The sequence below is a fragment of the Lepisosteus oculatus genome, chromosome 28, assembly GCF_040954835.1.
Source record: "Lepisosteus oculatus isolate fLepOcu1 chromosome 28, fLepOcu1.hap2, whole genome shotgun sequence".
NCBI classification, from domain to species: Eukaryota; Metazoa; Chordata; class Actinopteri; order Semionotiformes; family Lepisosteidae; genus Lepisosteus; species Lepisosteus oculatus.
The window spans coordinates 10,046,177-10,060,379 of NC_090723.1; the positions used below are offsets into that span (position 1 = coordinate 10,046,177).

At 50.6% G+C, this 14,203-nt stretch overlaps 1 protein-coding gene across 2 annotated transcripts in view; it reads right to left on the minus strand.

The window, feature by feature from the left end:
* Positions 1–446: 446 nt before the first annotated feature.
* LOC102695222 (keratin, type I cytoskeletal 19-like) overlaps positions 447–14,203 on the minus strand; it is a 33,491-nt gene continuing 19,734 nt past the window's right edge. Inside the window, exons 3-11 of one of the 2 annotated variants that reach the window (XM_069185655.1) lie at positions 12,940–13,307; positions 9,545–9,673; positions 6,519–6,601; positions 5,838–5,994; positions 5,224–5,385; positions 4,837–4,962; positions 3,271–3,491; positions 2,964–3,136; positions 447–803 (exon numbers count right to left, since the gene is read on the minus strand). In XM_069185655.1, coding sequence (XP_069041756.1) covers positions 688–803; positions 2,964–3,136; positions 3,271–3,491; positions 4,837–4,962; positions 5,224–5,385; positions 5,838–5,994; positions 6,519–6,601; positions 9,545–9,673; positions 12,940–13,212 — 1,440 coding nt within the window. In that variant the 5' untranslated portion in view covers positions 13,213–13,307 and the 3' untranslated portion in view covers positions 447–687. Of the gene's footprint in view, positions 804–2,963; positions 3,137–3,270; positions 3,492–4,836; positions 4,963–5,223; positions 5,386–5,837; positions 5,995–6,518; positions 6,602–9,544; positions 9,674–12,939; positions 13,328–14,203 lie in introns of those variants that run through there. The other variant, XM_069185656.1, reaches the window with a different exon arrangement.

Sequence of the window (14,203 nt, forward strand, 5' to 3'; positions counted from 1 at the left end):
TGTGTGGAACTTGCTCGCTCAACACTCTTCCGTCAGCTTGCTAGTGTCTGGGAACTATGCGTCTTAAAACTCTCTTTTACTCTCTGACCTTGAACTCTTTTATTTTCTGACTTAATTTGTCTAGGCCTGTCTCTTCTGTAGGCTGTTTGCCAATTTAAGGAAGGTTATGAACAATGGGAGGCCATTTTGCAATGACATATCATGTATTATGAAAGGTGCCATATATTGCGATCAGGATGAACAAATGACTTTTCGTTGAATTAATGCATTGAAACATGACCACGTTCTCTTTTTCTTAGTTCTGCAGTATTTATTAAGATTTTTTTAGCACATTTGCTTGAGTAACAACACACCAGGATAAGTACAAAGGTTCAGCTGTGTCTGTTCATTTCTTAGAATATTTGTGTTGTATGCCTGGGTTGTTTTTTTAAAAAAAGACGGAATAATTCAGCATGGTAGAAACTATTTTAATCACAATAAATCCAAAGCCACATGTCCTCACTCCTCCAGTGGGCTTTAACAGAAGCTGAGAGAATTGTGATTAAAGGAAGAGGAGGAGGAGGTGGAAGAGGAAGAATATACAGATCATCAGGCACTTCTGTTCAGCAGTTGTGAGCTCTTCTTTGTTCAGGTCACGATTAAAATGGCACTTCTAGGATTGTGTGCCTGGCAGTAAACACTGCTCTCTCAGTAGGGAAGGGCGATGTCATGGACTTTTTCGTCCACAGAGGAGGACACCACCTGGCCGTCCACTATCTCCTCCACGATGGTCTTCACTCTCCTCTGCACATGGGGGCCATGCTCTGTGAGGTGGCACACACAGACTGTCACAGGCAGACAGGCTCAAACACACACACACTCTCAGAGAACACAGGCAGACAGGCTCAATCGCATACACACTCTCAGAGAACACAGGCAGACAGGCTCAAACGCACACACACTCTCAGAGAACGCAGGCAGACAGGCTCAAACGCACACACACCGTCAGAGAACACAGGCAGACAGGCTCAAACGCACACACACCGTCAGAGAACACAGGCAGACAGGCTCAAACGCACACACACCGTCAGAGAACACAGGCAGACAGGCTCAAACACACACACACCGTCAGAGAACACAGGCAGACAGGCTCAAACGCACACACTCTCAGAGAACACAGGTAGACAGGAGACAGGCTCAAAGGCACACAGACTCTTAGAGAACACAGGCAGACAGGCTCAAACGCACACACAACGTCAGAGAACACAGGCAGACAGGCTCAAATGCACACACACTGTCAGAGAACACAGGTAGACAGGAGACAGGTTCAAACGCACACAGACTCTTAGAGAACACAGGCAGACAGGCTCAAACACACACAGACATTGCCAGTGCTTTTGAGGATTTTGTAGTATTTCTCCTTGTCTTCTAGTCTAGTCCTCTCTGTTCAAGACTAAAGAGATTCAGCTCTTCAGCTGCAGGACATTCCTTTAAAGGGGAACTGCAGTCCCAGTTTCTCAGACTAGTTATTAAATCTCAGTAACAAAATTAATTAATTGACGGTATCACAAAATTGTACAAATTCAGAATTAAGCACAGCACCATGAACTTTGTGAAAGTACTATAAGTCGCCATGTTGTCGAAAAACCCCTGATCTTGCCAAAAGCAAGAGCGAAAGTTTTCGCTAATTGTGATACGATACAGCCCTTCCTGCTCACTATCCACTGTCGTGACTAATGTACTGTGATGTACAAGTGAATTAGTACGGGTTGTGAAGGACACATTTCACCGCAGAAATGTTCCAACATGATCTACATGCAGTTAACAAGTATGTATTGTTTGTCTGTGAAACCATCTTATTGTTAAGAGCAATATTTCTCTATTCTATTATATTCCAGCAGCCATATCACCCTGCAACTCACAACTGACAGCCCACTGAAGCTCAGCAGGTGTGAGCCTGGTCAGTACCTGGATGGGAGACTCCTGGGAAAAACTAAGGTTGCTGCTGGAAGAGGTGTTAGTGGGGCCAGCAGGGGGCGCTCACCCTGCGGTCCATGTGGGTCCTAACGCCCCAGTGTAGTGACGGGGACTCTCTACTGTAAACAGGCACCGTCCTTCGGATGAGATGTAAAACCGAGGTCCTGACTCTTTGTGGTCATTAAAAATCCCAGGGCGTTTTTCAAAAAGAGTAGGGGTGTAACCCCAATGTCCTGGCCAACTTTCCCATTGGCCCTTACCAATCATGGCCTTCTAATAATCCCCATCTCTGAACTGGCTTCATCACTCTCTGCTCTCCTCCCCACTAATAGCTGGTGTGTGGTGAGCGTTCTGGCGCACTATGGCTGCCGTTGCATCATCCAGGTGGGGCTGCACATTGGTGATGGTGGAGGGGATCCCCATTACCTGTAAAGCGCTTTGAGTGGAGTGTCCACTACTGCATTAAAAGAGATGTATTCAAAAGCCTGCTTGTTTACACTGTAATAGGGCCACTGCACTGGACTGGGAGTTATGTTGCTTCGTTCTGAATCGCAGAATATGGCATTACGCATTCCTGGAAATTTAATCCATTTTGTGGTGTAAATTGGAGGTTTTACATGTAATTGTGTACACTTTCTTTGTGGTTCGAAATGCACTCATCAATGCAGATTCTTTCTGAATCTGAAATATAAAGATAGCATTGCAGTTCCCCTTTAAGCTCCAGAAGGCATCTGTGCTGTTCTCTGGACTGAGCAGCAATATCTTTTGTACACTATTTTCTAAATGAGGCACTAAAACACAACATCCCATGATTTAAATTCTGTGATTTTAAATGCTTCTCTGTCTCCTGTTTAATGTGCAGTGCTGGGTTTTTTTCTGGTTTGCTCGATGCTGTGCTGTGCTGCCTGACCACTTTTACCCCAGATTCTCCAGCACTGGCTTGTCAGTGTGCCAACTGTGAGGAAGGGAAAAGGGAGACGGCACAAACAGGAAACACCTTCACTCACCCTCCTCAACAACCTGCTCCATCTGCACCAGCTGCTCCACCTGCTTCACCTGCACCAGCTGCTCCACCTGCTCCACCTGCTTCACCTGCACCAGCTGCTCCACCTGCTCCAAGTGCTCCAGCTCGTGCACCACCACTGTCCTCCTGGAGTCCGTGGTCACAGTCTCCCTAAACCTGCAGGGGCACAAAGGAACCAGCTCAGAGGGATGCTCCCCATGTCCTAAAGACAACGGAGAACGTTTAAGGGGTTCGCACCTAGCAGTATGACCCCACTCCTCTCCAGCCCTCCCCCCTGCCCCCTGACCAACCTGCACTCCTCCCCGTCCAGCAGGCGGCGGTACTCTGCGATCTCCATCTCCAGGCGCATCTTGATGTCCAGCAGGATGCGGTACTCCTCTGCCTGGTGCTCCATGTCAGCGTGCAGCTGCTTCAGCTCCACCTCCAGGATGTTAATGTGCTCCTGCAGCACGCCGATCTGCTGCACGCTGCGCTGTCTCACCTCCTGCAGGCGGCTCTCCGAGTTCACCCTCTGCAGGGAGACAGCAGGTCAGGCCCAGGCCCCCTCGTTCTCGCCCAGGACAAACCAAGCCAGCGGTGCTTCAGCAAGAGTAGTGATCAGCTTGTAGGCCACTTAAATGTAGTTTAGAATTATAACCTGGAGCTTATGTGCAAAAAGCTTGAACGCAGTATTGAAGATATTGCTCTGAATAAAAGATCTAGGTGTTTATTCATTAGTGGTGAGTTTGACAGTGGATTATACTGCTGACCTAATATTGATGGTCCCCATTAAAAAAATACTAAAACAGTGGTTCGGCCATTTCTGGGGCCACTTTCAAGATTATACAGGTGGTCCCCAGAAAAACAAAGTCTGCATTCTAGTTTATACAGTAACAATATCAATTCTCTCAAAGGGCTAGTGGTGAAACTCTGAACTGTTCTCTTTTTGAACGCTTGAACGCTTTTTAAGGTTGTTGAAGCCGACATCCTGGCTTCATATCATAAACAAAACCCTTCGTTTTAATCAACATTTAATTAAAATAAGAAATGTGGTTGTGAGGAACAATTTCCCAAAATTGTTCAGGGAGTGGAGGTTAAGGATCTGTGGTTAAGGATTTGCGCCTGTGGCTGGAAGGTTGCCGGTTCAAATCCCGCAGCCGGCAGAGGAATCCTACTCCGTTGGGCTCCTGAGCAAGGCCCTTAACCCCAACCCAGGGGCGCTGTACAATGGCAGACCCTGCGCTCTGACCCCAGGCTCTCTCCCTATCTGTGTGTCTGTGTGTCTCATGGAGAACAAGCTGGGGTATGCGAAAAGATAATTCCTAATGCAAGAAATTGTAAAGGGTTAATAAAGTGATGATGTTAAACAAAGGAAACCCAGGAAATTGGACAAATAAACAGTTCTGAAGACATTTCAACACTAGAGGGCGCCATTTCTCCATTTCCTAAATTACATGGGCCCCCGGAAGTACAAAGTCATAGCTATTATAAAGACACAGCTCATCCACTAAATACCTTTTCAAGAGTACACAAGCCTAATCCTGACCTTCACTCTCACCTTAGATACTAAATGAAAATGGATTTAAAGCTGAGAACAGGTGTGGGGGTCTGGAACAAGCTGCTCAGCCATGTTGTTAAACATCCAGATAAGATCCTCAGATCAGTGAGATACCACCTACTGAACAAGCTGGATGGGTAAATGGCTTCTTCTTGTTTGTAACCCTTCCTATGTTCTAACCCTGAACCAAGTAGCTGTGTCCCCCTCCAGCTGTGTGTATGTGAGTCTCCACCAGCAGCTGTGTCCCCCTCCAGCTGTGTGTATGTGAGTCTCCACCAGCAGCTGTGTCCCCCTCCAGTGTGGGAGCAGCTCAGCTCACCTGGGCATGCAGGCCCTGCAGCTCAATCTCCAGGCTCTGGTAGCTGCGTCTGAGGTCGCTCAGCTCTGACTTCGAGGTGTTGATCTCGGTGGTGCTGCTGCTCATCTGAGTTTTCAGAACTTCGGTCTGTGAAAAACAGTAAACAAAGTAATATTTCATTGTTTGTGTGGTGTCCCTGCACTGAGGTCAACATTAATGAAGCACAGGCACACACTCACTTTAGTCACTTCTCTTCTGTAATTCTGTAATTTCTTATTTTTTTAAATCGTTTTTTAAACTTTGAGACACCATTGAAGCACTGAAGCTTTTTCATTTAACAACCTTTCCTGCCATACAGTATGTGTCCCTTTTGCTGCATTTCTCAAACACCTTACCCTAACCTCTCACCTTCTTCTGGAACCAGATTTCGGCCTCCCTCCTGTTTCTCTGCACCAGGGCCTCGTACTGCTCCCTCATGTTCTGCAGCTCCATGGTCAGGTCATCAGTGCGGGCACAGTCCACCTCCACGCTCACAGACCCAGCCTGCTGGGATCTCAGCAGGCTCATCTCCTGCACACACACCGAGCACGAGGAGTACATGACTGCTGTCTTCACACACCTCAGCCTGCCCCTCTACCCTGGCTTGTTTTAACATTCCCCAAGAAAATCCAACCTTCCCAATTCACACCTCATCTTTTTCAACCTACTGAAAATCCCATTTTTCTGCAGTGTTCTGCAGACAAAACAGGGTCTGACAGGAAACAACCCAGGGGAAGAATATATGAGCAGCACTGGCTGATCAGCACTCACCAGCAGGGCTTCCCAGAACTAGTACAACACTATTTAAAAATTATTTCCTGACTTGAATAAAAAAATGTGATCTTGATGAATGGACAATCTGACTTTCACCAGGGTGTTTCCATCATTCTGCTCTTCCTTGACCTTCCCTGCCCTGGACATGGCGCAACCCTGCTGTACTACACTAGACACTCATGGCAGCTTGTGGCAGTTGTCCATCTCACCTCCGTGTGGTCCTTCTTCAGGAAGCCAAGTTCCTCCCGCAGGCCTTCAACCTGCACCTCCAGATCCGACTTGGAGATGGTCAGGTCATCCAGCACCTTCCTCATCCGGGACAAATCCAGCTCCACCATCTCACAGGTGTTGTGCTCTGATTCATACCTGCAGGACACAGGACAGCCTGCTATCAGGAGCACGGGGCACAGGACACCATGCTTTCAGGAGCACAGGGCACAGGAGAGTCTGCTGTCAAGAGCACAGGGCACAGGACAGCCTGCTGTCAGGAGGACCACAAGAGAGCCTGCTTTCAGGAGCACAGGGCACAGGAGAGTCTGTTGTCAGGAGCACAGGGCACAGGACAGCCTGCTTTCAGGAGCACAGGGCACAGAAGAGCCTGCTGTCAGGAGCACAGGGCACAGGAGAGCCTTCTGTCAGGAGCACAGGGAACAGGATAGCCTGCTGTCAGGAGCACAGGGCACAGAGGAGCCTGCTGTCAGGAGCTGGACACCCTCTCAGGGCATCTCTGGCATTGACAGCAGGCTGAGAGAGAAGTGGACACTCTGAACAGACCCTCATTCTCCCTGGGCAGGACCTGAGCCGTAACTGTAACGCCGAGCTTCAAAAGCACTGATGAGTCTACAGTTTTGGGGAATCCGAGACAGAGCCCCGAGGTTCCTGGTACTTACTTGACACGGAAGTCGTCGGCCGCCAGCCTGGCAGTGTCCAACTGCAGGGTCTGCCGAGCGGTGTGCATGAAGGCTGCACTGATCTGGAGCAGAAGAGAAGGAGAGAAACGGCACAGCTCTGTTTCAGCCTTCTAGTCCTCATCCTTGCAAACAGAGACCAGCTCTCCTTTTGCTGCCCTCTGAGACACACATGTCTGCCTCTGGCTTTGTGTAGAACAGAGCGGATCACAATGTGCAGCATGGCTCTGCTTCCTGACAGACAGATGGGTATCCAACGCCACAGTCAGACAGGACAGGTATCTAACTCCCAGTAAATCTAAATCAGACCTGTGTTCAACCCATGTTTGCAACAGACCTTTCAGTGTAGTCAGTACAAAACAATAAAAATGATCAGATGTGGGTTAGTCTGCAGGATCACAGTCAGGTGCTTTTGTGTTGCACACTAATGCTGCAGTCCAGGAGTAAGATAATAATTTTCAATATGACTTCACATTGACTTGCCAGCAGGATACCCTCACACTGGGCACGGCCGCAGCAGCAGGAATAGAGGCTGTGGGGCAGAGGAGGGGTATCTGTGATCCACAGGGGTGTATCAGTGGCCCAGAGGAGGGGTATCTGTGATCCATAGGGGGGTATCAGTGGCCCAGAGGAGGGGTATCTGTGATCCACAGGAGGGATATCAGTCGCCCAGAGGAGGGGTATCTGTGACCCACAGGGGGGTATCAGTGGCCCAGAGGAGGGGTATCTGTGACCTACAGGGGGGGTATCAGTGACCCAGTGGAGGGGTATCTGTGATCCACAGGAGGGGTATCAGTGGCCCAGAGGAGGGGTATCTGTGATCCACAGGAGGGGTATCAGTGGCCCAGAGGAGGGGTATCTGTGATCCACAGGGGTGTATCAGTGGCCCAGAGGAGGGGTATCTGTGATCCACAGGAGGGATATCAGTCGCCCAGAGGAGGGGTATCTGTGATCCACAGGGGGGTATCAGTGGCCCAGAGGAGGGGTATCTGTGACCCACAGGGGGGTATCAGTGCCCAGAGGAGGGGTATCTGTGATCCACAGGGGGGTATCAGTGGCCCAGAGGAGGGGTATCTGTGGCCCACAGGAGGGTATCAGTGGCCCAGAGGAGGGGTATCTGTGACCCAAAGGAGGGGTATCAGTGGCCCAGAGGAGGGGTATCTGTGGCCCACAGGAGGGGTATCAGTGGCCCAGAGGAGGGGTATCTGTGACCCACAGGGGGGTATCAGTGCCCAGAGGAGGGGTATCTGTGACCCACAGGGGGGTATCAGTGGCCCAGAGGAGGGGTATCTGTGACCCACAGGGGGGTATCAGTGCCCAGAGGAGGGGTATCTGTGGCCCACAGGGGGGTATCAGTGCCCAGAGGAGGGGTATCTGTGACCCACAGGGGGGTATCAGTGGCCCAGAGGAGGGGTATCAGTGATCCACAGGAGGGGTATCAGTGGCCCAGAGGAGGGGTATCTGTGGCCCAGAGGAGGGGTATCTGTGACCCACAGGCGGGTATCAGTGGCCCAGAGGAGGGGTATCTGTGATCCACAGGAGGTGTATCAGTGGCCCAGAGGAGGGGTATCTGTGACCCACAGGCGGGTATCAGTGGCCCAGAGGAGGGGTATCTGTGATCCACAGGAGGGGTATCAGTGGCCCAGAGGAGGGGTATCTGTGGCCCACAGGAGGGGTATCAGTGGCCCAGAGGAGGGGTATCTGTGACCCACAGGGGGGTATCAGTGCCCAGAGGAGGGGTATCTGTGACCCACAGGGGGGTATCAGTGGCCCAGAGGAGGGGTATCTGTGATCCACAGGAGGGGTATCTGTGACCCACAGGAGGGATATCAGTCGCCTAGAGGAGGGGTATCTGTGACTCACAGGGGGGTATCAGTGGCCCAGAGGAGGGGTATCTGTGACCCACAGGGGGGTATCAGTGCCCAGAGGAGGGGTATCTGTGGCCCACAGGGGGGGTATCAGTGCCCAGAGGAGGGGTATCTGTGACCCACAGGGGGGTATCACTGCCCAGAGGAGGGGTACCTGTGACCCACAGGAGGGATATCAGTCGCCCAGAGGAGGGGTATCTGTGACCCAAAGGAGGGGTATCAGTGGCCCAGAGGAGGGGTATCTGTGGCCCACAGGAGGGGTATCAGTGGCCCAGAGGAGGGGTATCTGTGACCCACAGGGGGGTATCAGTGCCCAGAGGAGGGGTATCTGTGACCCACAGGGGGGTATCAGTGGCCCAGAGGAGGGGTATCTGTGGCCCACAGGAGGGGTATCTGTGACCCACAGGAGGGATATCAGTCGCACAGAGGAGGGGTATCTGTGACCCACAGGCGGGTATCAGTGGCCCAGAGGAGGGGTATCTGTGATCCACAGGAGGGGTATCAGTGGCCCAGAGGAGGGGTATCTGTGACCCACAGGGGGGTATCAGTGCCCAGAGGAGGGGTATCTGTGACCCACAGGGGGGTATCAGTGGCCCAGAGGAGGGGTATCTGTGGCCCACAGGAGGGGTATCTGTGACCCACAGGGGGGTATCAGTGCCCAGAGGAGGGGTATCTGTGATCCACAGGGGGGTATCAGTGGCCCACAGGAGGGGTATTTGTGGCCCAGAGGAGGGGTATCTGTGACCCACAGGAGGGGTATCAGTGGCCCAGAGGAGGGGTATCAGTGACCCACAGGAGGGGTATCAGTGGCCCAGAGAGGGGGCAGTGGCCCAGAGGAGGGGTATCAGTGACCCACAGGAGGGGTATCAGTGGCCCAGAGGAGGGGTATCTGTGACCCAAAGGAGGGGTATCAGTGGCCCAGAGGAGGGGTATCTGTGGCCCACAGGAGGGGTATTTGTGGCCCAGAGGAGGGGTATCTGTGACCCACAGGAGGGGTATCAGTGGCCCAGAGGAGGGGTATCAGTGACCCACAGGAGGGGTATCAGTGGCCCAGAGAGGGGGCAGTGGCCCAGTGGAGGGGTATCAGTGACCCACAGGAGGGGTATCAGTGGCCCAGTGGAGGGGTGTATCTGTTTGTACCTCTTTGCGCAGGTCAGCGATGGTGCTGTAGTACAGGGTCAGATCCTTGCTGCTCCCCGCAGTCCTCTTGTTGTAATACTCCTGGATCTTCAGCTCCAGCTCTGCGTTGCTCTGCTCCAGAGAGTGCACCTGCACAGCCAGGGCAGCGGTCAGCACACGCCCCCACCCCCAGATCCCCGACTACTGCTTCCACTTCCACGTCCACTCGTCAGGCAGTGATCAGCGGAGATCACGGATTATCACCACGGATAGAGGTGCACTTCCTACTGCACTGTGACAGATACTCTGGGATTAGAGACAAGAATTACAACTGGTCCCAATCCTTCTGGGAGAGGGAGGAGGGAACGCCATTGAACTGGCAGCCTAGTATGTGATCTCCTGTCACAGCCTGAGGATCAGTGACCCTGTCTCTCAGTAGTGCTCCATATGTTTACAGTACATGTAAATATTTTATGATACTGTATGTCTTTGTTCTAAATGTCTGTAATATGTCTGTAGATTTTTTTGTTTCATGTTAAATTTATTTTTAGTTGCTTTGGCAATACCGATTGTATTCATCAGTCATGCCAATGAAGCATCTTGAATTGAGCTGAATTATTAAAAGAACATCAGCAGCTGACAATTACATCCTTACCATACATGAACACTAACATGCATAAAGGCAGGTCTGTCTGCATCATAAAAACATTCTTATACAGTATATAAATTCCCATATATAGATGTTTAATTGGTTGTTAATAGATTATACAAACATATATAAGGTGTAATTTTCAATCACATTTTTGAAAATATCGCTGAATGGGCGTTAAAGAGGGTAGCTGATAGTTAAGGTAGCAGGTTGGAATATATTTCTTATTGATCGATTGATCGCTTCACGAGCAGGGGACAGCTGCAGCTCATCTGTCATCGTAACTGCCCGGCCAGACACCAGCCTCCAGCCGCCCGATACGGCCGCGTCTCCTCCAGCTTGGAATCTGTTCTGTGTCGGTGTTGTTCTGCTCGTGTGACGACTGGCGCTGACCCAGCCTGGCTGTGAAGTGTCTCTGAAACAGCGCCGCAACTGTCCGCCGCGATCGGCACCAGGAAGAAATTCTGATGAAGGGCGGACAGACCCACACCACCCTCGTCAACATCACCGGGTAGTTAGTGCCTGCTGATAACGTGTGTATTCTTAGACGTTTCTCACTCTGGAGAGGACCTGGTGCTCTCACAAGCACACACACCCTTTAAACTGCGAAATGGTAGTAGCAGGATTTTTTACTCCTCAGTTCAAATTGTCTGCATCGAATTTCCGTGGATCAATTCTCCATAACAACTTTCCGTACAATACAGGGTGGCGACAAACTGCAGCCTGTTAATTGTTTATTTCGTTATTGTTTGTAAAGTTTTTAAGTTGTTAACGACCGAGACAAACGGTTTGTGTTTTGAGCAGCAGGTAAACGGCCGGGCAGGTTAGTCATGGCAACAGGAGCGGCTCTCTTCAAAGTCAAGCCCGGTCCGTCCGCGCCTGCAGCCCGACTGTACCGCTTCCGGGCCGCAGTAAATGGGCTTTACACCTGTTGTCAGGAAAGCGCTCGGGAGAGTGACGGGTGACTCCTGCACCCTATCTTGGAGAGCTCTCCTGCTCCCCAGGCGAAGGCGCTCCACTACTACCCCGCTACCAGCTTCTGAACCGCGCGTAACGGAGAGCGTCTGTAAGAAACTCTCCGCCCTGTGCAAATACCGGCCGATAATGTCCCCGACTCTCCAGGAGTTTAGTTCACTGGAGACAAAATGTCTGTGCGGGGCATGATAAACAGCAGATCTAAACAGTTCTTTCAAATCTTTAACTTTGAATGTAGCTGCGTATCTTTTATAAAAAAAAAAAACAAAACAAATTTAATTTGGATTAATTTGCAATTTACAGAACAATTCATCTGCCCAGTGCCCAGTTTTGATTATTCCGAATTATCGGAGGCCTACAACACATAAGTTTATTTCAGAGGGTTAAAGCGCTGTTCCCTATGGAAGCCCGTTTCCGCCAGGGAGTAAAAAAAACGCGCTATGGTATCTCAGAATTGTTACTTAGTAACTCAGAATTGTTACTTAGTAACTCAGAATTCCGACTTCGAAATAGCCCATATTGCATTGTCTGTCCTTTTGTTATTGCAACGGATTCGGGTTCTAGGGCTTGTGCCCTCGCCGCTCCCGCACTAGTTCGTGCCTCACTGCATTGGCTCGAACCTAGGTCTCGCCAGCTGAGCTAAAGAAGACCTTCTTTTCTAAGTAAAAAATGACATACAATGGAAATATGTAAAAAGCATCTTTTATAATTGTGAATTCCTCTGGATGTAAAGCGTCTATTTCTGTATCGCTTTTCATATTCTGTCTCCGTTTTTGTATTTCTGGTGTTTAAAAAAAAACTTCTTTAAAAAGCCCACCGTGCACTATTACATCCGGGTACTATGGAAGCCTCACTGGCGGAATTGGGATTCTATAAAAAATCGTGTAATGAATTTGATTTTATCAGAGCACTGTACAAGACAAGTATTCAGGCCTATAGATACTATGATCCAATACGATTCGTGAAAATAGTGTAACGGAACGGCCGACATACAGGTTGTACGATCTGGTTGTAGTGTGGTGACAGCACCCTCCTCTCCTGCGCATAACAGGGATGCTGGCCGCCGGGGTTAAAGAAAGTGTTCTTTAGCTCAGCTGGCAAGACCTGGGTTCGAGCCAATGCAGTGAGGCACGAACTAGTGCGAGAGCAGAGAGGGCACAAGCCCTAGAACCCGAATCCGTTGCAATAACAAAAGGACAGACAATGAAATGTGGGCTATTTCGAAGTCGCGAATGTGAGATATGAAGTCGCAATTCTGAGATACTAATTCGGAATTCTGAGTTACTAAGTCACAATTCTGAGATACTAAGTCGGAATTCTGAGTTACTAAGTCGCAATTCTGAGATACTAAGTCGCAATTCTGACTAAGTCGGAATTCTGAGATGCTAAGTCGCAATTCTGAGTTACTAAGTCGGAATTCTAACTTACTAAGTCGGAATTCTGAGATGCTAAGTCGGAATTCTGAGATACCATAGCGCGTTTTTTTTACTCCCTGGCGGAAACGGGCTTCCATAGTTCTGTGTCCCCTGGTGAGGAGTGCTGGTGATCTAGTTTGAGTTTCACATCTGCCTGCAGAACCATGGCTCTGGGGGTACAGCGACTCTGCACCCTAAAACAGCATGACCGCTGTGTCGCTGCAGGGCTGGCTGGGCTCTGTCCAGCTCCAGCTCCCTAACGAACTCCCTGCTGGCCCTTCCTGCTGCTTCTCACCTGGAACCAGGTAATAATGCTCCGCAGGGAGCTCAGGAGCACCGGCTCGGCTCAGGCGGTCTCACCCAGGTGCTCGTCTTACCTTCTCCAGGTAGGCGGCCAGACGGTCATTGAGGTTCTGCATGGTGTGCTTCTCGTTGGTGCTGATGGACCACTCGACCCCGGCCAGCGAGCCCAGGGAGGCGGCGCGGGAGATGCGGGTGCCGAACCCTCCCGCGCCGCCGTACATGCTGGGCGCCCGGCCGGCCGAGCTCGGGGGGGGCCCGGAGACGCGCCTGCCCCCCTGGGCCAGCTGCACGCTGCTGGCGGAGCTGAAGCCGCTGCGGCTGGAGGTGACCATCATCGCGGACGCCATGGCGATTGCGGAGTCTTCACGGGTCAGGCTGCGGGCTCTGGCGGTGGGCGAGGGCTCTCAGGCTGAGATGAGCAGCTCGCACCCAGACCACCCTGCTTTAAAGAGAGCTCAGGTATGAGGAAGCAGGTGGCCTCTCACTCATTGGTACAGACTACGCTGTGATAATCGTTAGGGCCCTGCCTCTGAGGCAATGCCTGGACTAATCCTGCATGCTCAAGTGCCATTTAGTGCAATAATGCTCTAGCGGTGCTCCAGGGCATCTGGCAGGAAGCCTGGCTTGTCTTTTTCAAGGACCAATTCCAATAAACGTTTACATTCTGCTAAATTTATTCTTAAGAGCACAACAAAACAAGATATCCCTTGTCTTGTCTCTCCCTGTAAAAACAGACGGGAGATTTAAGGCGCAGTTCCCCGGAGCGAAGTGGGATTTCTTTGGCTCTTTCTGCTCGGAGGGTGTGTTTCCCCAGCCTGCTGACTGACATGAAGAATCCCACAATACGACCGTGAAGAAGAAGTGATGAGAAGCAGGACACTGGAAGAACAGTAAGGAAGGGCAGATGCTTTTCGTGAAAACGCCCAGGCCCCTGGTCCTGTTCTGTGTCTGCTCCTGTCAGTCCAGCTGAGCTTTTAATCACCAGGGCAAATTGACACCTTTAATTGATCAGACTTTCATTTTAACTATTTCTGCCCTCAGTCCTGAGTGTTCAACACACCCCAGTAGCCTCTTCTCAGCTTCCTTACCCTTGTTTAGTCAGAAATAACTTCAAACAGGTGCTGGGTTTCTGATAAACAGACACAGATGGGAAAGACACTATCAAACACATCCATATGAGCTTTTTGCCCTTCCTGCAGATGACAAAATTGGTCAGAAATCGGTCCCGAGTCAATACCAGCCACAAATCCTATTCAAGATTTTCTGAGCTAATAATAAACGATAAACTGGTTTGAAACGATGTCCAGAATGCACAGCAGTCCCTCAGAAACCAGGGAT